The sequence below is a fragment of the Triturus cristatus genome, chromosome 9 (genome assembly GCF_964204655.1).
Source record: "Triturus cristatus chromosome 9, aTriCri1.1, whole genome shotgun sequence".
Taxonomy (NCBI): Eukaryota; Metazoa; Chordata; class Amphibia; order Caudata; family Salamandridae; genus Triturus; species Triturus cristatus.
The window spans coordinates 232,567,173-232,592,405 of NC_140592.1; the positions used below are offsets into that span (position 1 = coordinate 232,567,173).

Consider the following 25,233-nt stretch of genomic DNA (forward strand, 5'->3'; position numbering starts at 1 on the left):
GCCTATGGGTGAAGTTTTTTATTGCGCCATCAGACTCTTAGCGAACGCCTCGGAATCACCTGTTTAGTGCATCTTTTCCAGGCCATGGCACATTATCAATAAACAGAAGTTCTTAATGTTAGGGGGGAGAGCCTTCCTCTAACCCTCCTCCAGGGCGGGTATCAGTCTTGTCTACACATACTTTTCTCTCCTTCAGTTCATGGTTTTTAAGATTGGAACACACCTCTGGCCACAAGCCGCACCCTATCCTGGATGGGCCGCTTCTGCAGTCTGGTGGTTCAACCGATCACTGTGGCTCTATCACCACTGGACTCTCTACAGACCCTCTACAACTGCTGCTTCTGAATGCACACCATAAGCACAATGGCCCACTGACCTTACAGCGCTCATCCCCTAGATATCTCACTATGAGATGGGAGTGTGATGGGTTTACCGGCAACACAGTGTCCACTCTTGATGTTTTTTCAACGTTCTTGAGATTTTCCAGTGGTTCAGTAGCTCAATAGCCTTGTACCCAGTAGCCCGCTACCTACTTGGAAGGGCTAATTCATCAAACTGGGGGGAGGCAGGGCGACACCATGGGACCATCCTGCCCCCAACCACAGTTGAAATCACAACAGCCGAACTCGCCACCACCTGGCCCAACTCGGTGCACGGGTTGCATGAGTCAGCGGACGAGGGCCGGAAAGGTTCAAGGCAGGCAGCAGAATGGCGGGGAAGAGCTGGGCAGGTAGGCCGGGGGGGAGGGGGGTCGCAGTCAAAGCTGGATATGTTGACCAGCCGCTGCAGTGCTCTGAGACGCTGAGCTTTGAACTCTCCTGCACTTTGCTTGTGCGTATCTCCTATGTCAGCATCAACAGCCAGCGCTCACTCGTCGAAGAAACCGCTCCTGGTCTCCGGGACAGGCACACCCCAAGTGGTTAACAGTCAAAGGGGAATTAGATAAAACAGAAGAGGGGGAGATAACACTTTTGTGTGTCAAAACCTGTAAAGAGATCAGAGAAGAACAAAATGCAAGAAGCCTTAGAATTTTAATGTTCAGAACAGAGCTTGTGCAAAGGTGTAGCTTACTGTAAAACATAAACACGTTCTGAAGAATCTTGTTACATTTTTTTTTTAATCTGTAATTTTGAATGCTAGAAATCTAGGAAAACAGCAATCAAAAATAGTTGTGCAAATCTCTTGGTTTCTATTGTCTAAAGCTGCTAATACGAGCTATGCGGTTAATTCAAGGTATGTAATACCTGTGACACCTGTAGTTTGCATATTGGAATCCTCCATTTGAATACCCGCAGTGAACGTTTAGATCTAGTAGCGCATAACATTACATAGACCATTCACAGTGGACCATATCTGCGATCGTATTGTTAAATCAGATCCTGTACAGGAAAGGGTTTATGTAGCCTGTCTTAAAAGATATTAAAGGTCAACTCTTTTTTGTGGGTGATCATACTCGTCACCATCTTTAGAAAGCATTAGGAAAGCCAATACATTTTTCCTTTTTAGCCTTTTGGCTTTGTCAATACTTTTTGCCAAAGTTTCCTTTTATCAATATTAAATCATTCGGTAATCATCCAACATTAGCCCAGCCAACACCTTTTGTCCCCGGAATCGGACTTCATCCGGGCTGAAAGCACAAATATACATATATATATATATTCACTGAAAAAAACATAGGTTTCAGGCCTGATATAGTTAGGAATTAGCATTTAAAAAACCTTAGAAATTCACTGAAAAAAACAATGGGTTTTAGGGGTGTTATAGTTAGCTGAACATTTCACTCTAACAAAACCATTGAAATTTCTCCGATATAGGTAGTTATACTAACTACATCTCGCGCGCCCGCAATCCACTGCTGATGATGTCACATATTACATCATTCATGACATGGTCAGTGACCTCACTGATGACATCTCAAATGACATCACTGATGACATCCTCATCATACACTAGTATAACCTTTCACTCACTGTAAAATAGAGAGTGCCATGGGGAGCGCTAACATGCTGCTCCCCATATGGAAAAGCAATCAGCTTTGCTTCATTGAAGCGAGAGCAGGTTTCCCTGCTCTCGCTTCAATGAAGCAAAGCAGTTTGCAATGACAGGGCGGGAGCCGCGAGGCTCCCGCTCTGTCATTGCAAACTACAGTGTCCCGGGGGTGGGCACCCCGGGACACTGCAGGAGCCGGCCTTCAGGGTGGCGGTCCCCAGGGCCTATTCATGGCTCCAGGAGGGGGGCCGCGTGGGCCCCCTCCCGCACTGACAAGTTGCCCTGGGGGTTGCCGGTCCCTGGGGCTGGGGGGGCCTGAGAGCCCCCCATCCCAAATAATTTCAAGCCCCGGGTGGGTGGCGGTCCCTGGGGCTGGGGGGGCTTCGAGCCCCCCCACCAATTTTCAATAAGCCTCAGGGGTGGCGGTCCCCGAGGCTGCGGGCGGCGTGAGCCCCCCGCTTATACTATCTTTGAGCCCCGGGGGGTGGCGGTCCCAGGGGCAGTGTGGGGGGGATTGGGACCCCCCCACACTTTTTTGATTCTGCCCCCGGGATTTGGCCCACCCGAAGTTCGCGCTGGGTGCGCAAATCTCGCAGATTTTTTTTTATTTTTATTTTTTATGCTTTTTTTGGCCCTAGGGGTCCTTGTGGGACCCCCTGAGCAAGCCTAGGGGGTCAGGGTGTTTCTACCCTGCCCCCTTGTCGCGTTTTTTGCGTTTTTTTATAGGTTTCTTGTGCCTCAGTTCTACCGAGGCACAAGATGGCTGCCAACACTTCCTGATCTGGAGTGTTGACAGCCAATTAGAATACAGCTCGTGCACGGCAGGGTGTGCGCTGGGTGCGGGGAGGGTGCGCGGATTCTCTGAGGCCATAGATATATCTATCTTTTAACTCTAATTTTCTCAGGAACTACTGAACGGATTTACAACATTTAAGCAAAAGGCACGAGTCTGAACTGAGGACTACCTCTTTGCCAAATTTGGTGTAATTCCGTTAAGCAGTTCGGGCTGTAGCTGCGTCAACAGGTCCTATGGGAAAATGCATGGGGAAAACACGTTTTGGGACCCCCCTTTTATCTCGGCCCCCGCTTGACGAATCACCGTGAAATTTTCAGGATAGGAGCGGACCGGAGCTGGCCAAAAGTTTGGAAAATTTCGCGAAGATTCGTCAATCGGCGCCAACCTTATTCCAAATAGAATGTTGCGGATTTCCTATGGAAAATAGGTCCTAACTATATCTACCTACCGGCGACCGCAAGTAGGTAATATATATATCCTGAACGTAGTATTTTCAGGAAACATTAGTAGCACCAGTGTCTTCTACTTGGATCTGGAAGTATACGTGGAAGAGAACAAGATATTAATAAGAGTTTACCGCAAACCGACTGCAGGTAATTTGGTATTACATGCCGGAAGCCACCATCTCAGAAGTCTAATAAAGAACATCCCATATACGTATCGAGCGCAATTGCACTAATGAAACAGAGTTTCAAAAAGCCAATGAGTGCCGTAGAGAGATTTGGAAAAAGGGGCTAAACAAGAGGGATCTTACAGGAGGCAGTTAAAAAGGCTGTGCTGGTAGGGAGAACTTGCCTTCTTGCCACCAAGGCTCAAGAAAAACCCAGAAAGAACGCAAAGGAAGGGACTATCAGAATGATTACAGATTTCAATGCAAGTAACCGCAATAGATTGATTGAGGATCGAAAACAATGCTCCAAGATGGCAGCTGAATTTATTGTATTTACTAGACCCTATGTGCCATTGTTTGTTTTTATGTAAATCACTGTGAGTCTGATGTATTCCTCCACAATTTAATTGTAGATGAAATTTGACCGCATTGACATTGAAAAAGGTGTTCTGCCGAAACGCGTCTGTCAGTGCTTATGACTTGCAAATACATTTGTTGGAATCCTGCCCATGAGTGCACTCATTACTGGTAACGATAGATACAGAGCAGCTGATACACAGTGTACGATGTGGATAAATAGGGAGGTGTGGCACGCTTATGTTCCTTTGAACCGCGACAGCCTCTGAGGAAGTAAAATACGAAACGCGTTGGGCTGCAGTTTCATGCTTTTATGGACTGTAAAGAATGGTTGTTCATACCAATAAAGATGCTTTCACGGGGAAAAGCGGCTGTGTGCAGAGTGCTGCTTACTGTTGGTCACCCCATGGAGCGTAAATATCGAAGGCGGACGTCCAGTCGCCAAGCAAGCACCACCTCAGATTCACAGAGGGCCACGGAGTTCCAATATGCGTGGCTCGCTTATGTGGAGCGCAAATCCATGGATTGAGAACAACCAGCTTTCCAGGGGGCTCATTCAGAGCCTTGGACTGAGCATTTAATTAAGGCACATCCATCTGAGGGTTGAAATCGAACTACATCTCCCACAAATCCTGACATAACTCATACAAAGCAGCTGATACACAGCGTACGATGTGGATAAATAGGGAGGTGTGGCACGCTTATGTTCCTTTGAACCGCGACAGCCTCTGAGGAAGTGAAATATGAAATGCGTCAGGCTGCGGTTTCATGCTTTTATGGACTGTAAAGGATGGTTGTTCATACCAATAAAGATGCTTTTACGGGGAAAAGTGGCTGTGTGCAGAGCGCTGCTTACTGCTGGTCACCCCATGGAGTGTGTGTATATATACACACTAATAAGATGAGCGTTACAATTTAGCACAAAAACATTGCAAAGTTACATCAGACAAATCATCGCTCCAGCACCTAACATATAGCATCCTCCAATGCATTTCACCTCCCATATTAAATCACATACAGATCCCTAGTGATATTATTTTCGTACTAGTTAATTATTGATCATAAAAGACAATATATATCAAGTTCATACCTTGAGCGTATAAAGCATAGAGTGGTCCCACATTCATCAATAATATTATAAACCAGGTATTAGATACATTATAAAAGAGACCCAGAGGACCTCTTATATTTTAAGTTTATTGTTCCAAAAATCACGTTATCTTGTATCACGTTAAAAACACAGCTTTTACATATCCTCCTCCTTTCTAGAATTCACAAATAGCGTAAAGCATTATTAGGTTGGCAGTTCCCATTCTAAACTAATTTACTCCCTTTATAAAAACTGTTTATTAAATGCAAAAACCATAGAGCATCATAGTTTAAGTGAGCAAATCTAAATCATGACCTCACACTCACTTTTATTCAGTTTATCCGATGAATCATCGTCAATAGTATACATCAATCTGTGGTCAAGTTTCCTGTTCCTCAGTAGACCCTATAAGAACAGAATGATGGCAAAATCTACTGTCAGATCCTTGATTTCAATTTTAAAGCTAGTGTACACCAAACAACTGTATATAAAATTACTCCGCATTCTAGTGAAAGACCAATATCACAATAAACGTAAATATCCAACAACCCCATAACCTCATAATGATAGAATAGGAAGTAAATAAAGAAAAGAGAAAAAGGCCAGTCTTTCGACTAACGTTCCCTGAGCCCTTGACATTGACAGATCAGCCAGTGCACCATTCCCAGAAACCATATCCACAGAGCTGTGCATATTACAAAGACACTCGAAATCCCTTCCACGCGAAGCCTTCTCGTGTACTGTTGAATGTCCCTATCCCTTGTTCGTGTAAAAGACTGTCCAATCATATTGTCCCAAACTTCAAATGGCTCAATCAGCCAATTGCTCATAATCCTCAAACAGAAGACTAACCACTCCTTTCTGACTAGAGATGAAACATTTAGGATCCGATTGGATGAAACTAACCCCCAGTGGTTAGTCACCAATGTGTCCAAATAGATGTAAAGTCTAGAAAGAGAAAAGACATAGTGTTACAATCCGAAACTGACCAGAGAGGAAACTGTCAGCTTCACGTCATGATTGAATGAGGGATCATCCAATAGGAATAGCCAAATCCTCAAATTGTTTCTCAAGCTAAGCTTCATGCTAAGGTTACTTCAGCTGTAACTTATGGTGCAGAACGTTATTTATCTGGATTCCTTTTAAGATCTTCAATCATAATTCAGAATGAGGCCAAGATGGGTTGCTGCATTGATCTCTACCCAACTTTGAATTGTGCTGGCGGTTCATTGATTTTGACTTGGTCTCATTTCAATTATTCCCAGGTGAGCGGTATAGATAGTATTCTTACTGTTTACATCTGATTGAATTATTTATCCTGGGTGCTAAATTAAGGAGCTCAGCATACAAGAATTTGCAGCAAGATGGCCTAGCCTCAGTTGCAAGAAGTAAGTCATTTCGAGTATTGTTTAGATTACTTTAGATTATACAGATCACACTAGATTATACAGATCACACTATCTTTTTGAAAAAGTTGATTAAGATGCACCATTAAATTTAAGACACTGCTGTACCGGAGTCGGCATCAGCTTCCATTTTTCAAATTAGTGTTGCCTAGTTGGAGACCTGCACTGTCTCCTCTGTCATGCCAACATTGAATCACTCCAATAGATTTTTTGGGCAGCAGCCAGCTTAACATTGTTGGAAACTCGCTTTATCACACCAGATAATACCAGTGAAGCTGATATTGTGTAGAAGAGCAGGAAAAACTGTGAAATAATGCAGATGTCACAATAGTTTTTTTCAATTATTTTATCTTTAAAGTAAACATTTTGTGATTTTCTTTTTTTTACTATATATTTTCACTGTTTATAAAGTATGTTTTTATGCTTGGCATCAAATTTGAATAAATGTTCCTTTAATTAGAAAGAAAAATCATATATGGGAATAGGCTAGTACATTTGGCGTTGGGTCATATATTGAGCTTACAAGGATTATTTCTGGATGGTGAGTGTTTGGTTAATGTAATAACCTAAATTAACATTAGGGCGCAAAAATTGATATGCATTGAGAGGCTATGTTTGTGACCATTATTTGTGGGTTACCTTGAAGACTATACTTTGGTATTCCTACAATTCAAATAGACTTTTTGGGGCTTAGGCCTAGTGAAATGATTGTTGAATTGCTTACCTATTTGGTTTTTATCTTTGTTTCTTTCAGTGTTTATTTACTCCATGCCAGGGTACAAGTGCAGCATCAAAGAGCGGATGCTATACTCCAGCTGCAAGAACCGCTTGCTTGACTCTGTGGAACAAGACTTGCAGCTGGAGATTGCAAAGAAGGTAATTTTCATTTGTCAGTGGTTGAACTAGGTCACAGATCTTTTCTTTTCATTTAATTTATGTATGTTTCAATAATTTTTATTTATTTTTTTCAAATACCTTGATGAACACGGAGACACCTCAAGAGTCCAACCTTCCAAATTAAAATACGAACCTCCTCCCCACAACATCTTCATCCCTCTCGTCTCCGAAGCTGAGCACATAGAGCCACCATCTATTATGCTGCTGCACTAAATCCATAATTTTCCATATGATTAGACTTTTAAATCCCAGTGTTCTATAGTTTCAGCTTGCACATGGCTCTATCCTCACTAGAAACTCAAGAATGCCATGGGCATGTCTCTACCTAAAATGTCTAGATGTCCAACCGAAGGGCCCATTGTTTCTTAAACTTATTGCCATTACATGTAGTCCAACAAGCAATGATTTCTAAGCCATCCTTTGCTATATACAGTGTAGCCATTATCGTTCATGGGTATCATTCTTTTATCTCCCAAACATAGCAACAGTCTGCGTTTCACTCAGAAGCAATTATGTAATCAACATTCCCCTTTGGGAGAACAAGTGTAACTGCCTCAGGACCAAGACGCCTAAACAAATCTCTTCTGCTATCTTAGGCAGCACAAAACTAAAGATTCCTTCCAATATTTGAAATATTTCTTCTCAGAAATTCTTCTTTACATTTATTCACTTTGTTTTATCCTAACCACATAAGGATTTTACAGCTGGTACCATCAAAGAATGAGCTGTTTTTTTTCTCTTTAAAAGCTCAACTTAAACTTACAATAGTAAAATGAAAAGTGTTAAAACTAGAAATTATTTTTTGTCTGATTTTAATCTATATTTATTAAGTTGAAAAAGCGCCAAACATTTGGTAAAGAGATTAGGCTAAAACTTAAGGTGAAGCAGGAAAATTGGCATGTTTAAATATGAAACAAAGAAAGGGAACTTTAATTGGGTGCAACCGTAGTATACTTGATGTGTTTGGTGAGATAAATACATGTCAATGTCAACTAGCAGAGACTACCCATGTCAGACATCGAGAAAGGTCCATTTAAGGCTGATTAGGGCCAGCATCGTAGCCAGTTGAAGAAATGGAAATAGTAGTATAAAAATCCAGTTGAACATTTTGAAAAATTTGTAACTAACTGACTTATTCTTAAAGGTCGATACGAGAAGATATTACTGAAAGTGTGGCAGACAAAGACCTGAAGGATATGAGGGTTGGGATAGAGACAATTGTGCGCAAGCCTGAGGATGAGAACTCAAGCAGTGTAGCTCGCCTCATTTGTATGGAAAAGAGGGTCTCTGTAGTCATGTGTGATACAGTGGCAGTGTACTTAGAGCTTGAAGCATTGCTGAGGAGGGAGTCAAAAGCATTGAAATAGAAGTGAAGCAACAGGCAAATAATTGCTACTTGGACTCCTGTGACCCTTGAAGGTAGACTGGAGCTACTTATCTGGCAGCAGAAAATATTAGGGTCCTAGATTTTCCATTACTTGATAAATTATTCAGTTTTGCAAGTTGATGGAAGTTACTAGCTGAGCAGCTAACACCGGAAAGCTAACTTGTGTGCTTGTTCCAGATGGTTTGTAGATTACCAGCAAGAGCACCTTCCAGCTCAAACACAGGATGTAGTGGCTAGAGTGGTGACCATTACCAATTCCTGCTCTGCGTGACCCTGTGCTTTAGAAAATTGCAACCATGTAGCAAAATGTCCCTGTCAAGGGGCGGCGAATTCCTCTATTTGCTGACTTGTAAGCAGGGACTCTGGCATGTAGGATGGTTCTCCAGGCTGTGCAAACAGATCTTGTAAGGGTAGGAGATAAATCTCCCCTATTTTGTGTCTGCCATGCCTTAACGTGACATGGGATGGCAAGAGGTTCATATTTACACAGGTGTAAGCCACAAGATCCTTTCTGAAATCTATGATCGCAGAGAGCATGATGTTAGAAGTGGGTTAGGGGATCTGTGAGCACTGGAGGGACTGTTTGATCACAGACATAGCCTGTTCCTCCTGTTTGGCACATGTAGGCATGTGGTGTTGGAGAAATGAAGTTGTATTTGATGAGCGGCCTCTTTCTGGGGAGGTGCCACAGTTGTGGGGATGATTCCTCCTATGTACATCCCTTTGTTCTCTTTCTGTCCATGTTAGATGTTTTCCCCTTGACTCAAATCTTTTTGAAATTGTTTCATATGCAAATACAGTATTTTCCTGTTCTTTTCCTTTCAGCGTTTGATCATGGTATATTTTAATTGGCGTGCCACTTTATTTGTAAAACTTTGAGTGATGAAGTATGTTTTACGTTTTATTGAACTACTCACTGAAGACTTGTTACGTGGCTGGATACGCTGTAATTAATTTGTTCAATCTTTTGAACCGAGTAAGAATGATGTACACAAAAGGCAGTTACAGTGCACTGTTGTAATAACAAGAAAATTGACTGTTCGCTGGTACTAATAAAAGAGTGAAAGTGTGTTTATCAGCACTCCTAATACAAATTGCATTTTTGTTTAGCCACATTTATTTTCACAAGCACAGCATATATAGTAAATATGCAGATATGACAATTGTAAAATTCTACTTATTACCATTGTTTAATGTGACAAAGAGCTATGATTCAGAAGAGGTGGAACTTTGTGTGGGTTCTGATGACCCACCCTCCCCCAGACAGTGTTAATAAATAGCATTTTTGATTAATACTTCTAATCGGAGATTGCTCACCTTTTAGAACATCCACAGGCACAAGATTGATCTGGAAAATTTAAAACTGCGTTGCTCCTGTGTGCTGATAGGTGGTGTCATGCAGCTCCGTGGTGACTTCGATCCACCCCAGAAGTAGTGAACAGAGCTAGAGAAGTGCCACCTCCATGCACTGGGGTCGGTTAATTTTTTCCTGTGAGTTCACATGCAGATGCAGAGCTTGTTCCCAATTTTATTTTCTCATCAGTTGATGACTTAGTTCTCAAATGCTAAATTGTTCCAGTGTTCAAGGGAACTATGTCCCCTCGAGGGATTAAGTCTTGTAGGGAACTCTAGGGACTTGTAACTATTGTCACAAACGTATATCTGTGACAGATACCCACAAAGTATGCCTCTGGTGTTAGCGTTGGGGGCAGAATTCAAAGTCTTGTGAGGAGTGTGTCTTTATGAATTCAAAGGCGATTCAGGAAAGCAAAACTGTACATCATCGAACACTTAAGAAAATCAAGGATGTTCTGCTTCCGCTTGAAGTAGAGGGCATGGACCTCAACTTGTTTCAGCCTGTAATTTTCAGGCCTCCCCTTTCTAATGCCAGGCATCTGCCAATTTTGGGATGTCCGCTTTCTCGACATGGAAGATGGAATACACCATTTCCTGTTTGAGCCTGTGAATCCCTTAAACTCGTATTCTTCCACTTTCTTTCAGAATTTACACATGCATCCCTGTATACGTCATGAGGAGGCTTTACAATTGTAGGCGAAAACGTGTCAACCTTTCTCAGAGGAGTACGTAATGGTCACTAAAGCAAACATATATTCATTCTCCATATGATTAACCAAGGCCAAAAAAGCATTTATAGCCTTCTCCTCTTGTATGAATTACCTCAGAGTCCTGTTCATACCCTAACAATTGAATACAAGTACTGAGTGTCACTAAATGATTTCAAATGGGGTCTGAAACACTGTAATACACAAATGTGAATGAATCACCTTTAAATAATGCAAAGTATCACTATGTACATTTTTATGGCTGTGGCAGAATAGATGCTGTTACCTTATGCATGTGTTGTTGAAGATACACATGCTCTGCGTACTCCTCATCTAGTGTTGGGCTAAAATGTTTGAGGGTTGTTCTTAAAGAAAGTCTGTTGAGTCACGATATACACTGTGACTCCTCCCTTAGTTAGCAGTTAATTGCATAGGCACTGACACCATATTAGATAGCTTTTTCTGCCATTGTGTTTGGACTACTGGGTCTCCGAGTTTCTATGCATTTCTGCGCTCCAGTTTAGGCCCATCGGAGCAACTCTATTTCGGTTCTTGGGGAAAAAGCCTTAGTCATCCACGTGTCCCCTCATTGACAACCTCCGGACACTGACTTGGTATTGGCTTCTGACTATTAAGGCTTTCAGCCCTCTTTTAGGCTGCGAGTCCCTTGTTTTTTTTAATTTCCTCGCGAAGCATGTTCTCACGGTGAAGAGACATGCACCTTTAAATGCTGTTCCCTGTGCCAAGCCAGATATCTGTAGTGTGATCACCATGAGGTTTGCAACTTCTGCCTCTCCTACGAGCGCAACGACACTGCGTGCCAAGCTTACCTCACCCTCCAGTTGTAGATATCTCACCAGTATCCACAGGAAAGAAGTTGGACCCATCAGAAGATGCAGTGGCAAGCCTCTGATGACACTCGCAGCATCTTCAGAGAACAGGTCCGCTTGCCTTTGAGGAAGATAAGCACCCCTCCCTTTGGCGATTTCGCCCTGTCAGCCATCGTCCAGTCCAGAGGCAGCTTTTTCCTTTGTCTCACACAAGGGGAACTAAAGGTTCTCCACACCCCATCAACCTCCAGCCCTCAAACAAGGAAGTCTGCAAAGGTTGTAACTATGGTTGGCACCGATGCACACAGACCAAACCTTCCAGAAGGCATCAGGCAGAGCAGTGCCCTCCCGGGATCGAGCATCGAGCCCTTGGACCCCTACACTGCCTTTGGAGCCGATGTTGCTGACTGCGGGCATTGACCATATCTGGCAAAATTCTGGAATTCTCTGCCGGTCCATCTGCGCCTGATTAAGACAGAACTGGAGATCAGGAAGGCTTTAAATACCTGGCTCTTTACTCAACCGTAGTCTCCTGGTTGGTCTTTTCGTTAATCTGTTGTTAGCGCCGGGACACCTCTACTGAGGTAGCTGTGTGCTCTATAAATGACAATTGATTGATTGAATCGAGCCAGAAGATCATCAACAAGCTTCAAGCACCTTCAAATCCATCCCTTTGTAGAGCCAGTGCTAAACTGAGTCACAGGCAAACACTCCCCAAGCCCACAGAGTGCTACCCTTCCAACAGCTCTTACCTCTTTTTCAGCCACATTGTTAACTTTTTGTCAGAACTTTTATGCTCTTACTGTGCATGATAGCTTTCTGTACCGCCTTAGTACCCCATGCCTGGCTCCACATGCACCTGCAACAACTGTGCCTCTCTGCTCAATAGTCACAAGAGGAGAGTCATTGGGAAGATCTAGTGTTGGTAAGGCCCCGCACTTTTAACACTTTGCAGTGGTGGAACCGCAACAATCTGCAGCAGGGCAGGTCTTTGCTAGACCCCTTTACGCAAGCCACCATCCCCAGAGACTCCTCTTAAGCCGGGCAGGGGCAGATATCGACCAAATTACCATACAATACCCTCTACACCAGGGGCACTACATCAGTTAGTTAGAGCTTTTTGCCATACATCTCACCCTCAAAGACTTCCTTGCCCTCATCCAGGACATTGTAGTACACATTAAAACAGACATGTACTACCTACAGAACCAGCAGTACCACTCTCTCCCTTTGTCATTAGTTAAACAGACGATGTGGCATTGGCCAATCCCCCACCACGTTTATCTCGTGGTGAAATACTGGGTGGATAACAACCTGGCCGACCTGCTCAACAGGCTGCATTACTAAGTCATGAGTGGGAACTCCACCTGCAAGTCCTGTGCCACTATTTTCAATGCTGGGCATGTACACACAGATCTGTTCTTTACCCCTACAACACAGAACCCCAAAACTTCACCTCCAGGTACCTGCTCCCACAGTCCATGGGCAGTGCACTAGAACTGCAGTAAATAATTAGCCATCTGGCTGGTTAATAAACTAGCTGCTAGCTCTGTTGGCATCTTGAGAATTCCCAGAAAAAGGTTTTCACATTTCCCTTACAAAGGCTCGTGGTCCAGTCTCTAGCTTTGTCACGTATGGACCATGGCAATTCCGTCTATCTTGGAAGTCCCTAACATGTAGTAAGAAGACTTAAAGTTGTACAAAATGGAGAGGCACATCTTTTGTTAAAGATTGACAAGCACAGCTCTTTGTCAGGCTCATGGCCTCCGTGCATTGGCTACCTGTCAAACAAAAGATGCAGTTGAAGGTCCTTTGTATGGCCCAATGATATTTACACAACAAGGGCCCTTCGGCTGCTAAAATTCCAGATACAACCTTACTCCCCTAACAGGACTTTGCAATCTGCTGCCCCATTTTAGTTGATAGTTCCTAAGTTCCATAAGGCGAGAAGTGGCTGTCGGTCCTTTTCCTACATGGACCCTAAACTATGGAACTCTTTGCCTGTTGGGATACACAGGACAACAGAGGAATTGAGTTTCTCAAAGTAACTGAAAACCTTATTGTTCTTATTCTATCTGAAATAGGCTCTGGACATTTTGCATAGTGTTGGGAGGCCCGTTAGGGTACCATGCATTTTGTAAATGCCTAGAATAGAATAGAATAAACTAGTTGGGGATCTTTGCCTACTCTTTTCTGCCATTTGTCTCCCAGAAGACGCGGCAAACCTCTCCAATCCTCATCCTTGTTGTCCCCACTTGGATGAAACAGCCCTGGTTCTCTGCACTCCTCGATGTCAACCCCCCCCAGAAGTTCTCCAACAGACTGAACCCCCTCCCGAGGAGTCTGGTCTTCCGTTCGCTGATATATGCAAAACTACTACCTGATTCATCCCACACACCTTCATACATTTTTTTTGTATTATAGTATGGACATTTTAGCCAAATAGGCAATGAATGGTTGGCCAAATGGTCCTCGGGACACTATTTCAGATATCTGCATCATCCACACTGTAGCCACCTTTTGTAGAGAGGTCCTGCTTTACAGTCTATGCAGAGTATGCGTATCTACAATAGCATATGCTACAAACTGAAAATATTACTTGCCCTGAAAGCATCGGTTTGTAGCCTGTAGTGCTGTAGATTCACATGACCGGGCCAAATTTGCATCCTAAAGCCATACCAACGCACCCAGCCTCATTTCAGTCCGCATTAGACAGAACTCTACCTCGGGGACTATGTGATTATGATGAGGGCAATGTGTATGTGACTTTGCCGTGGCCAGTGGGTTGGACACTTCCCTAGACACTGGATTGAGTTCTTCCCCGAGGCCTTTAATGGAAGAGTGCCTTTTTTGTTGTGTTGACGTGAGGGTGAACAGAGGTCTTACACTTACATCTGCCACCAGGTGAAAATGAATGTATTGACAGCAGTAGTGGCTGCTGTGCTAGAGTATTGGCGGTGTGGGGTGGGACGAGGAGGTGGAGGTGGGGGGAGAGAGGGGAAATAATAGCAAACCTAAAAAAGAATATAAACTTACCTTCTGCCTGCTGCCCGACGCTCTTCTCCATGTCCTTTCATATTGGAAAGCAGCGTTGGGATTGGCCTGGGCGTTGGGAATTTGCACTCCCAGGGAAACTGGGAGCCTGTGCGTTGCTGTTTCTAACCTAACAACGCAGCTGGGTTGGCGATAGTCAGTGGGCATGTGTGTTTGGCTGGCCTGAGACAGTGCAGCTGGGTTGGAGACCGCTCAGTGGTCATGTGTGTTTGTCCGGCCTTAGACAGCTGGCCAAACACATATGCACACTGACAGCAGTGCTGACCATCACTCCCTCTCCTGACTGCCCGATGCCCCCCACCCTCCTCCCAGGACACAGCACACACAAGTTGAAAAATAAAATGATAATCACTTGTGTTATAGTTTTGTTTTTCAACTTTTGAGGGCGGCGGGGGTGACGCTCCTCTGCCATAGCGGAGGAACCGCAAATGATTGACAGGTTAGGCAACCTAGACAGACTTCCTCTGAACCTCTTCTACCGTTCAGTGAGGCCATTACTGACACCTTAACGGACAAGAGGTCTAAGCCTTGTTCCTACCCAGAAGAACATAGACAGGTTGCCACAGGCCTGAGCCAGGCGACCCGGACTTCTTAATACAACACCCTACGCCAGAGAGTTTGGTGGTACAGGCTTCCACTAGCAGGGTGAACGCCAACTCTTTCCTGATAAATCCACTAAACAGAGTCTTGAAAAGAATCGAAGTGTTCAGGACACAAATATTTTTCTCAGTTAGTATAGCCCTAAGGTCTGTCAATGCCAGCTGTTTCCTGGGGAGATATTCACTTGATCTATGGAACATGTTGCCAACATCTTGCTGGCAGTCCCTGGGGAATTTTGGTCCAAACCGGCTCAACCTGTTCAGGATGCAACAAAATAGATAATTCGTTCTGAAGTGGACACTACATACTGCTTGGGCCGAGCACTCTGCACTAATGTGGTGCTTTGGCAGAACACTTGGATAAAATCGATGAGTTTCTTGAGTAATGTCCAAGTCTTTTTTATTTTTTTATTAAACATTTTATTGAGGTTAACAATGATTCACAGTCCGATACAATTAATTATGCCATATTAGAGTCAGTACAATAATTTACCAATTCTTGTGTCACGGAGAGTTCACTGCTTATACAATTAGACTTGCTTTTAACCCAGTCCCTTAAATTGTAAATGCGTTGTGTGACGACCACTAATGTTCTTCTTACGCTTTTTTAGTCACTCGGGTCTGGATCTGAGTCCCTTGGTGGTGGGGTACACAAATTCCCACGAAATTCGTTCCATCTGCCCCATACCCTCTTCCATTTTTGAGGACAGCCTCTATTAATAAAGACTGCTTTTTCTGCCACCATGGCCCCGTCTAGGTCAGCACACCATTGTTTATGAGAGGGGGCCACCGGAGCCTCCCACTGCCGAGCAATATTCCGTTTAGCATATGCCATACCCATGGTCGCCCAATTTTGCTCTATGTGGTTCAAGTCTGTTGGATCCCACACATTAAGTAGGCACTTCCTCGGTTCAAGGGAGATCTCCTGACCACTAACCTTGGTGAGTGTCGAGTATGGCCTTCCAATAGGTAGCGATGCGAGGACAGTCCCATAGTGTGTGGTAAAAGGTAACCTCTGCCCCACAGCCTCTAAGGCAAAGCGGGGACTCCGCCCTTCCTATCTTATAGAGTGTGGTCCTGGTGTAGTAAGTTCTATGCAGTATTTTAAGTTGCACCAATTTTAGCCGCGAAGGGATTGCCACTTCTCGCGGGGAAGTGAGAGCTTCCTGCCAGTCTTGTTCGTCCAGTTCGCCTATTTCAGTTTGCCATTTTTCCCTAAGGGTCTGGCTAGGGTCTGTTTGATTATTAATCAATTTACGATATGTCAGGGATGCCGCTTTTCTGGTGAGGTGGTCTGTCAGTAGTCGGTCCTCCAGCGGCGAGGCGTCAGGGAGGTCTGTTCCCGGGGGTACCCTTTTTGTGAGAGCGTGCTTTATTTGTATGTATCTAAAGTACTCAGTCCCGGCCATTTGATATGTTGTTTGTAGCTGGGCAAACGTCACCACATCCCCTTTTTTCCATAGGTCCCCAACCACAGAAATGCCTATTTGGTCCCACCGGGAAAAACCTTTACTGGTGCGTAGCCTGCCCAGCTTGGGAGAATCCCAGAGTGGTGTATGTTTTGTCATCACTCCTTCCCAGCCTAACGCCCGCTGTGCCACCGTCCAAATATGTACTGTGTGTGCTGTAGGGCCCCATAGTCCTTTCCTCAGTTTGCTGTCATACAGGGCTCAAAACGTGCCTATCCATACGTAATGCAGGTTCGTCTTGCGGGGCATGGAGCCATTGGTTAATTACAATGAGTTGGGAGGCCCAATAGTAGAATTTGATTTTAGGGAGGGCTATTCCTCCGTCATACCAACTCCTCATAAGCTTACGCTGCGCTTTCCGAGGGGGCCCTCCCTCCCATAGGAGGTATCCCACCTCCACTTAGATCGCTTTGAAGTGGGAGTCAGGAACAGGTGACGTGGTGTTTTGTAGCGCATATAAGAATCTGGGCAGAGCCATCATTTTGAACAAGGCTGCTCTCCCGAGCAATGTCAGTGGGAGGGAATGCCACCAATGCACATCACTGCGGAGTCTCTGCAGTGGGGGCAGGAGATTATGGTCGTAGAACCGTGCGGGTTGTGGTGTGATGTATATTCCGAGATATTTAAATCCCTCCGTTGCCAGAGATATTTCAACGCCTGGGGGGAGACGCGGGGGGGGACCCTTAAGCATATACAGAACTGACTTTGTCCAGTTTATTGTATAGCCGGAAACTCTGCCGTACGATGCGCATATGTCCAGGAGGCAAATAATGGACTTTCGGCCGTTTTGCCATGTAAAGCAGGACATCATCCGCATAGAGGGATATCCTATCTTCCCACCCCTCAGTCCAGCGCAGTCCCCGTATTACCGGGTCCCACCTAATCCATGCCGCCAGCGGCTCCAGTACCAGGGCGAACAACAACGGAGATAGGGGGCACCCTTGTCTGGTGCCTCGCCCCAAGGGGAACTCCTCCGACAGTCGCCCATTGACCACCACCTGTGCCAATGGTTTCGTGTATAGTAACCGGATCCAGGCACAAAAGTTGGGTCCGAAACCGAGATGTTGCAGCACGGCAAAAAGAAAGGGCCACTCGACCCGGTCGAAGGCCATACTTGCATCCAGAGAGAGGATGACCGCCTCTTCCTGTATGGTGTGTGCCCTTGCCAGCACCCCGTGGAGCCTTCGCAGATTCACTGCTGTATTTCTGCCTGGCATGAAGCCCGACTGGTCGGGATGCACCAAGGTCGCGAGATGTGGTTGTAGCCTGGTGGCTAACACTTTGGCAAGTATTTTTGCCTCTGCGTTGAGGAGTGAGATCGGGCGATACGATGAACAGTCCTGTGGCGGTTTGCCCGGTTTTGGGATTGCTATAAGAGTGGCCAACCGTTGGTCCCTTGGGAATATCCCTTCCTCTAGGCTGGTCTTGAACATGTTCAATAAGTGAGGTGCCAGCATGTCCGACTCCTTCTTTTAGAGTTCTATTGGGATCCCGTTGGGACCCAGGGCTTTCCCGGACTGCAGCCCTTTTACGGCGGCATTGATCTCCTCCAGTGTGTGGCCTGTCTCTAACGCCTGAGTATTGTGCGGTGCCAATTTTGGCATAGGTATGTCTTTGATATACGCTATGCAGTCCATTTCTGAGGTCGTTGCTATGGGGAGTATACTGCTTCAAAGTGTTGCGCGAATGCTGTGACTATGTCAGTAGGGTCCTTCAACACCTCTCCCGAGGGGAGAGTAATCTGCGCCACATAACGACTGGCCCTTTCTTTCCTGTCCAGCCAGGCCAGCAATCTGCCCGCCTTGTCCCCGACTTCATATACTGTGTGTTGCGTCTTTGCTATCTTCCCCTTAGTGTGTTCCCGTAGGAATTCACTGTAGGCTTGTTGCGCCAGTCGAAGGGAGTGGGTCGTATGGTCAGTGGGATCTGTCGCATGTATGCTTTCGGCTAGGTTAACTGCCTGCTCCAGCTCCTCAATTTTTGTCGAACTATTTTTATTGCAGGTCCCAATATACTGTATAACACTCAGGATAAATGCCATTAACGCAGATATCTCGCCCCCCTTAGTCATACATCCGTGCGGTACACACAGCCGTACTGCCCACATCCCGGAGGCCAGGCGGCGCCACTTAGCCATATGGTACATCTTTACATTTCCTACAAGTACGGTCGTCTAGTGGGGAAATCCGCTGCCTGCTCTTAAAGTTAACCCCCCTCACCCCCAAGATTCTCATGGATCTCGCATTCTTCTTCCATTACGTTTGGACTTGCAATCCCTCCCTCGGTCCTCCCCCCCCCCCCCCCCCCAGTGTCCCCCCCCCCCCCCCATAGCGCCTAGCCAGGAAGAGTCGGTATGTGTGGTGGTTAGCAGGAGAGTTCCATTAATTACTAAGCGTGTGTGACTGGCAGGGGAGCCGGTACAACGACTGCGTCGACTGCATCATCAGATTCCTCGTCTTCCTCCCCCATAGTTAGGCTGTCACGCAAGGCCTGCACTAAAATTTCCCATTCCATCGCCGCTTCCTGAGCTCGCTGATCTGGTTTGCGGCCTCCAGCTCCTCAATCTGACGATTTTGTTCCCGTTTGTGGGCAGTGATCACTGAAATGGCCTGCCCCCGGAGGACTGTTTTGTAGGCTTCCCATAGGATGACCAGTGAGGCCACTGAGTGTGTGTTGTCTGTGAAATAGCGTTTAGATGTCTTGTGGAGGGTTTTCCAAATCCTGGGAACTTTAAGGTATCCCGGGTATATTGGATATGTGCGTCTCCGTCCCTTGAGATGAGACACATAGGACATACGTATGGGCCCATGGTCGGAGATACCCCTTGGAAGATGTTCAATGTCACTTATTCCCTCTACACTGGCCAGGGAGGTAAAGATATATAATAAATACGTGATAGGCTATCATGTACCCCTGAGTGGAAGGTGTATTGTCGTGTTTCCGGATGTCTCGTGCACCATACATCAACCAGCCCCACTGCGTCTAAGAATTCCCTGAGGGGAGATGAAGCAGTCCCCTGATCTCTGTGTGGGTATCTGTCGATGGCAGCGTCCACTGTTGCATTAAAGTCACCTCCCATAATTAATTCCCCGGCAGGAAGTGCCAACAGGAATTTACCTAGGGCAGGGAAGGCAAGGCTATGAAGTGCTGGGGGAATGTAGACTGTCACGATATTGTTCTGCCGTCCCTCCCACTGGCAGGATAGTGCCGCAAAACGCCCTTGATCGTCCGCACAGGTCCCTGTTATTATTAACGGGCAGCTTTTCTTCAATAGGATCCCAACGCCTCTTGAACCCGATGTGAACTCTGCATGGACAGCCATATGAAATCCCCATCTGTCCGACGCATTGGTCGCCGTACCGACCAGGTGTGATTCCTGAATTAGGACTACGGATGAGGCATGCCTTTTAAGATATTGTAGCACTAATCCCCTCTTTATTTTGTTACCCAGACCATTCACATTCCAGGACATCACAATTAGATTGGCCCCCAATGTGTGCGTGTCGGAGGGTTTGAGACTGGGAGGGGCCGTGTATTCTGGATCCTAACATCTGTGAGCCGTCCATCGACAGTGGAACCTTTGTGTCCTTGTGGGCTCAAGCGGCCCCCCTCCAGTGACTACTTGCTTCGGCTGTGAATACTTTTTTGAAACTACCTGTGCAATGATAAACAACAACTTAAACCATGCCCCTCCATCCTCCGCCCTCCTTGCTCCCCTGCATGACAGATTCCCAACTACCCGCCCCCCCAACATTGCAGAGTGCTTCAACCCCTTAAACAGTACTTGCGTGCGAGAGATGAAGTCCGAAACGTTCCCTGGGGTTCCCCATTGACCCCAACTCACTGAGTATGATATTGTACTTGGTAGTATCGACGTCGGCCCCTGCAGAGTTTTCTCGGCCAGACCAGGTGGTCTGGCCGAGTCAGTCCACCTTTCTACGCTGCAGGGTCAGCCGGAAACTATCAGCCTGTCCTGCGGTTGTGGAGTCGTCGTTTCGTGCTGCGGGATTCTTGACCTCATCTTTCAGCCTCTCCTTGTGTGGCGTTTCTGGATTCTCCGCCATTCGTTTCGCTGGAGGAGTGGACCCTCGGTGAACGTCGTTGCTGTTGGCTCGCTGCTCTATCTGTACGGCCCATTTGTCTCCAACCCTCCAGCCATTCATAGGCCTCCTCCGGTGTCTCAAAGAACCAGGTTTTGCCCCCTGCCACAACTCGTAATTTAGCTGGAAACAACATAGAATAAGCGATTTCTCTGCTTCGCAGTTCCTTTTTCACCTCTAAGAAATTCCGCCTTCTCTTGGTGATTGCCGCAGTGTAGTCCGGGAAAAAGGAGATTACTGAGTTCATGATGCGCAATGGCTGGGTCACCCGCGCCGTCTGCAAAATGGCGTTGCGGTCCCGGAATTTGAAGATGCGCGCTAACACCGGTCGTGGGGGGGGGGCCTGGTTTATGTTTACCTCCTGGAACTCTATGCGCCCTTTCGACAGAGAAGAATTTTGATAGTCCCCTCGGCTGGAGTCGTGTCTTGATTAGCTCTTCTATGTACAGGTCCATCGCTGGTCCCCCTTCACTCTCCGGCACACCCGTAATTCTGATGTTATTGCGCCGGGAGCGCCCCTCCTGGTCATCCAGCTTCTCTGCCAGTGTCTTATTTTCGGCCTCTAGTTGTTTTACCTTCTGTTGCAGGGTGGTGGTATCTTCGACCAGAGAGGACGTTATGTCCTCCACTTCCTTCACCCTAGCGGCCATTTTGTGGAAATCTGCGCGTAAAAATGAAACCTCTGTAGAAATTGACCCTACCGTTGTTTGCACGTTTGTGAGTGCGGCCATAATGTCCTGCAGGGTTACTTCGCTCGGGCCCTCCTGCGCGGGCGGCGGTCCCTTAGTGGCTGTTTTTTCGGGTATCACCGAAGTGTCCGTGGAATAGGCGAATTTGTCCAGTTTCACCTGTTGCGGCGCACGCTGACCCTTACTCCCCATTGCGATTCTTTGCGGGTCCTTAATTGCCCACTTCAGAAATGGCGCAGTAGTCTTCGCCGCCTGCCGCACGGGTGGACTCCACGCTCGGCCTGTCTGTTTTCCTGCTTTTGCGGGGACGCCTTCCCCTTAGGCGAGGAGGGTATGCTGTGTCGCCGCTGTGTCTGGAGGGGCCCTTGAGGGGTCGTATCGTGCAGCCTTTAACTTCTTCCCTGGTGTCTGTCATGTGCTGGGCCTGGCGCTGATTTCGCCTGCACGTCGCCCGTTCAGGTGGGAATGCGGGAAGGTGACCTCCCGGGACGTCTACAGAACGCTTATGTGCCCATCACATTGCCCTGGTCCGGTCAGTCTTCGCCTCCGAGGGTTGCCCAGGTCGGGAGGGGGGCTGCCCTGTCCACCATCTATGCCCGATCTTCCCCTCGCCGGTGGCTGTGATTGTGGGAGCTATGTGGTGCAAGGCTTGTAGCGCCGCCACTTCAACCCATATGCACCCCCAGACCGAGGCCTTGGGGCTCCAGGATCGCGAGAGGCCCTCCCCGGAGCCAACTGTGCACAGTCTTAATCCTCCGTAGGGAAGAGGAGGGTGGGGGGGGGGGGGGTGGTGTCACGGTCCAGTCGTCCCCTCCCCTGGTCGGCGCTACACTCTGGGCCGCCACTGCCGGAGTGCCGCCAGGCCTCGGGCGTCCCCCCCCCCCCCCCCCCCCCCCCTGCTGTTGCGATCTGCCTCCGAATCGTGCTCCCCGGACTCCGAACGTCCTCCGCCTTATGCCAGATGCAGGGGGAGCCCACCACACAGGGTACCGCCGCCGCTGCCCAGGAGTCACTTTACTGGGCTTACCCCGTACTCTAGGCCGCTGCTGTGGACGCGCGTCCAGACCTCCGACGTCTGTCCACCTGCGCCGCACTTCGGCCGGAACGTTGCGGGAAAGTCGCTCCCCAGGGGCCGGACACCTTCCGTTCGCTGTATCAGCGTGCTGGGGGAATCTCCTTAGGGATTGATGGTCGGACAGTTGAGGGAACCTCTCGGCGGTCCCGGAGCTCTCTTCGGCTGCGGCCATATTGCACGGCGGCAAGCCACGCCCCCCCTCTAAGTCTCTTTGATGGATATGTATTTCGATGGGTCTCACCTTTTGGTGATAAGGCCGATTTAGTGCTGGAGTTCTTTAAAGAAAGGCAGGGCACCGGCTCATTCCTTAAATCTTTTACTCCATCAAGACTGCACTGTCGGCTGTTTCGCCCCTGTCATTGCTACTACAGAGGCGTGGCATATGAGCAACGCCAAGACCCACTGCCTCCACAACAGGCACTCCAGTTATTTTGTAGTCTTGTTGGGGATCTGGCAAACAACCTCCAGGCCAAAAGGGGCAGCAAACTTCCCAGACCCACCCCTCCAAGTTCCTTTAGTTTGTACTTGGCACACAATCATCCATTAGGAGGCAGGATCCAAAGAAGGGCACTGGTCTTCGTACTTAGCTTGTGGAAGGGAAAATTCAAGATGCTCAGGTTAGCCCAGTTTCTGGTTCTGTTGGCCCTGGATCCTGGCAACTAGATAATAGTAGCTTTGGATTTGCAGGACACTCATTTTTACATTGCCGTCCTGCAGTCTCACGCATGCTACTTCATGTTCCAGGTAGGCAGGACTATTTTCAATTTACTGTGCTCCCCTTCTGCCTCACCAGTGCCTCTTGGGTGTTAATGAATGTTATGGTGGAGGTGTTTGCAACATATCATCGGAAGTTGGAGATTTCAGTTTCAGCACAGGGAATCTTCAAGCAATAGGGAGGAACCCTGCCTAGATCTTTTTGCCAACGTCAAAGGCCCAATTTCAAAACTTTTGCCTGCTGGTGTTTCCAAGAAGTTCCATTTTTCAGAGATTCATTCCAGTTAAAGTGCAGCACTGGACTCATGTATACCTTTCCACTGCTGCCCCTCCTTCCCAGACTTTTGAAGAAGATCTGGAACAACCAGGCTCAAGTTTACCTGGTGGCTCTGGAATGGGCATGGAGGCTGATATCCAAAGCTTCTAGCCATAAGCATATGTTCTACCATCAGCCAACCTCTTCAAGAGGATCACCAGTCACAGCTGCAGGCCAGGGTCCTGCATCCAGGCCTCCATAATCTGCACCTCCATATGTGGAGATTCAGCAGTGTCAGTTGACTGTGTTGGTGGATTGTTTGTCTGACCCAGCAAGGACTTGCAGTGGGCATCTTTAAATGTTATTTGTCTGCGTTTTTGCCCGTGTTGCATTTGTAGGTCCAAACACCAATTTTTCAACTCACTTGTTGTGCTTTTTTTTTTTTTTTTTTTTTTTTTTTAAAGGTTTGACACATAGGTTTCCCTTCAAACCCATTGGGATGTTAAAGTGTGAACTCTATTTGGTCCTCACTTTCCTCTTGTGCACTCCTTTGGAAACTATGCACAGCTGTTCTCCGCGTCTGTGAAATTCAAGATCTCTCGATGCAGCTACCCTATGCCACCTTCTTCCCCAGACAAAGTGGTGTTGAAGTTCAGGGCAGCCTTTGTGTCTAAGAGTTTGACAACTTTTCACGTTGTGCAATCCATCACTCTTTCACCGTTCCCTGCTTTGCCTCATCCCTCGAAAGAGGATCAGATACCTTTTATGCTGGACCCCAAAAGACACTTGAACTTTTACATCAACTTTACCAAAGGCCATCAGGTGGATGATTATGTTGTGGGGTTCCAGGGTTCAAAGAAAGGTAAGGCAGTACTGAAAAGGACACTGTCAAGGTGGATAGTCCTCTGCATTAATATCTGCTAAGCACGGCCAAAAAGCAGCTTTTGTGCCAGCTCATGTGTAAGGCCCCGTTCAACTGGCGCTGTGACTACTACCACAGAGTGCCTAATGTGGATGTCTGTCAGGCCACCACATGGGCATACTTCCTCGACAACCAGATCTGACGGGAAGGGCATTTCACTTTTTAAATGCTGCAGGGCGTTTTGATCTGAGCAATTGCACAGACCCACCACATTGGTATCCATTCTAAAGGTGAGTAATCTGTGGTTAGAAGCATGCATCTGAAGAACAAGTTACTTACCTTCGGTAAGGCTCTTTCTGGTGGATACTTTATCTAACCGCAGATTCCTTATGGGCGCAGCGTTTGGGGCTGATGTCAATATTTTCATCAGCAGTACTTCTCCCTGCGCTGCAACAACACTGGCCCCTCAAGCATCATTACCAGCACCAAGCCAGACATCTCGCATCTCACAATAAATATAGCCCTGTTGGAGCATGGGGCACCCTTAGTTAAGTCTTGGGCAGAGGCCCAACGTTTGCTGGAAGAACATGTATATTCTGACCCTGCATGGGATATTCTTAGAGATTACACAGATGACAGTACCACTCCGAGACACAAGTGGTTTAGGCACTTCTCCAGAGATTGAAGGTAATATTTTACCATCCGTACAGGTCTCATACTTCCTGCTATTGAAACCAAACAACACCTTTTGACAGAGGTCCTCTATCCACACACACAATTGTCAGAACTTCTCTTACCCCTTAATAAAGGCCTTTTGGACCGGTTACTGGCCACGTGGCAATAGTCCATATCGACTACAGCAGATTACTGGCACGAAGATGCTGATCAACTCCTGGCATTCATACTTTTAGTCCACCCTTCTGGAGAGAGCTTGGTGATCCAAGCCTGATGCGCTATCAAGCCATTATTGAGAGCTTTCCCAACAGTCCT

General features: G+C 46.8%; 1 protein-coding gene across 2 annotated transcripts in view; it reads left to right on the top strand.

Moving 5' to 3' along the window:
• TWF2 (twinfilin actin binding protein 2) overlaps window positions 1-25,233 on the top strand; it is a 239,132-nt gene that overhangs the window by 206,643 nt on the left and 7,256 nt on the right. For both annotated transcript variants that reach the window (XM_085624807.1, XM_085624808.1), the window contains one exon: window positions 7,003-7,124. In XM_085624807.1, coding sequence (XP_085480933.1) covers window positions 7,003-7,124 — 122 coding nt within the window. The remainder of the gene's footprint in view (window positions 1-7,002; window positions 7,125-25,233) is intronic.